Source organism: Lupinus angustifolius, chromosome LG15 (genome assembly GCF_001865875.1).
Source record: "Lupinus angustifolius cultivar Tanjil chromosome LG15, LupAngTanjil_v1.0, whole genome shotgun sequence".
In the NCBI taxonomy this organism is placed as follows: domain Eukaryota; kingdom Viridiplantae; phylum Streptophyta; class Magnoliopsida; order Fabales; family Fabaceae; genus Lupinus; species Lupinus angustifolius.
In genome coordinates, this window is record NC_032023.1 from 16,720,899 (window position 1) to 16,721,567 (window position 669).

Below are 669 nucleotides of genomic sequence, written 5' to 3' on the forward strand. Positions count from 1 at the left end.
GTGAATCCCATAGACCTTCAAAATATTATCTAATCGATAAATTGGTGAAATAAATTGTCCACAATCTAAATTTAGTGTTGAACAAGTAGCAATTGCATGAGAGCATGGCAATCTCAATGATTGAAACTCTCCACAATCACACCAATTTTCGGCTAGTTTCACTGTATAGACTCTAGAATGTCTAGCAGCTGATCTAGAAGCAACTTCAACCTCGGCTACCCCCGTCTCCCTTGAAAAACTGCGCACAAGTTGACATGTAGATTGACGTTGATTTTCTTTAATCACATTTGTCAACTCTTCGCAGTATGTATGTCCTGCCTTAATCATATTAATAGCTTCATCTCTATGATCAACAAACCATGAATTAAGTCTGTAATATGTTGTTCGGACAATGGCAGTGATGGGGAGAGCTCTAGAACCTTTCAAAACACCATTAATGCATTCTGCAAGGTTGGTAGTCATATGGCCGTAACGACTCCCTTCATCGTAACACTGAGCCCATTTCTCTTTAGGGATATGGTCCAACCATGCTGCTGCCCTTGCATTTTTTTCACGCAATGCACTAAGCATCCGCTCAAAACGTGGTCGCATTAACTCATATCCTACAAAAAAATTAATTAATTAATTATGTCAAAATATATGTATAAATATATACCAAACATGAAAGAT

At 37.7% G+C, this 669-nt stretch overlaps 1 protein-coding gene across 1 annotated transcript in view; it reads right to left on the reverse strand.

Annotated features, from left to right (window-relative positions):
* Positions 1-591, reverse strand: part of LOC109327739 — a 1,896-nt gene extending 1,305 nt beyond the window's left edge. Inside the window, exon 1 of the mRNA XM_019560896.1 lies at positions 84-591. Within this exon, the coding sequence (XP_019416441.1) occupies positions 84-591 (508 nt within the window). The remainder of the gene's footprint in view (positions 1-83) is intronic.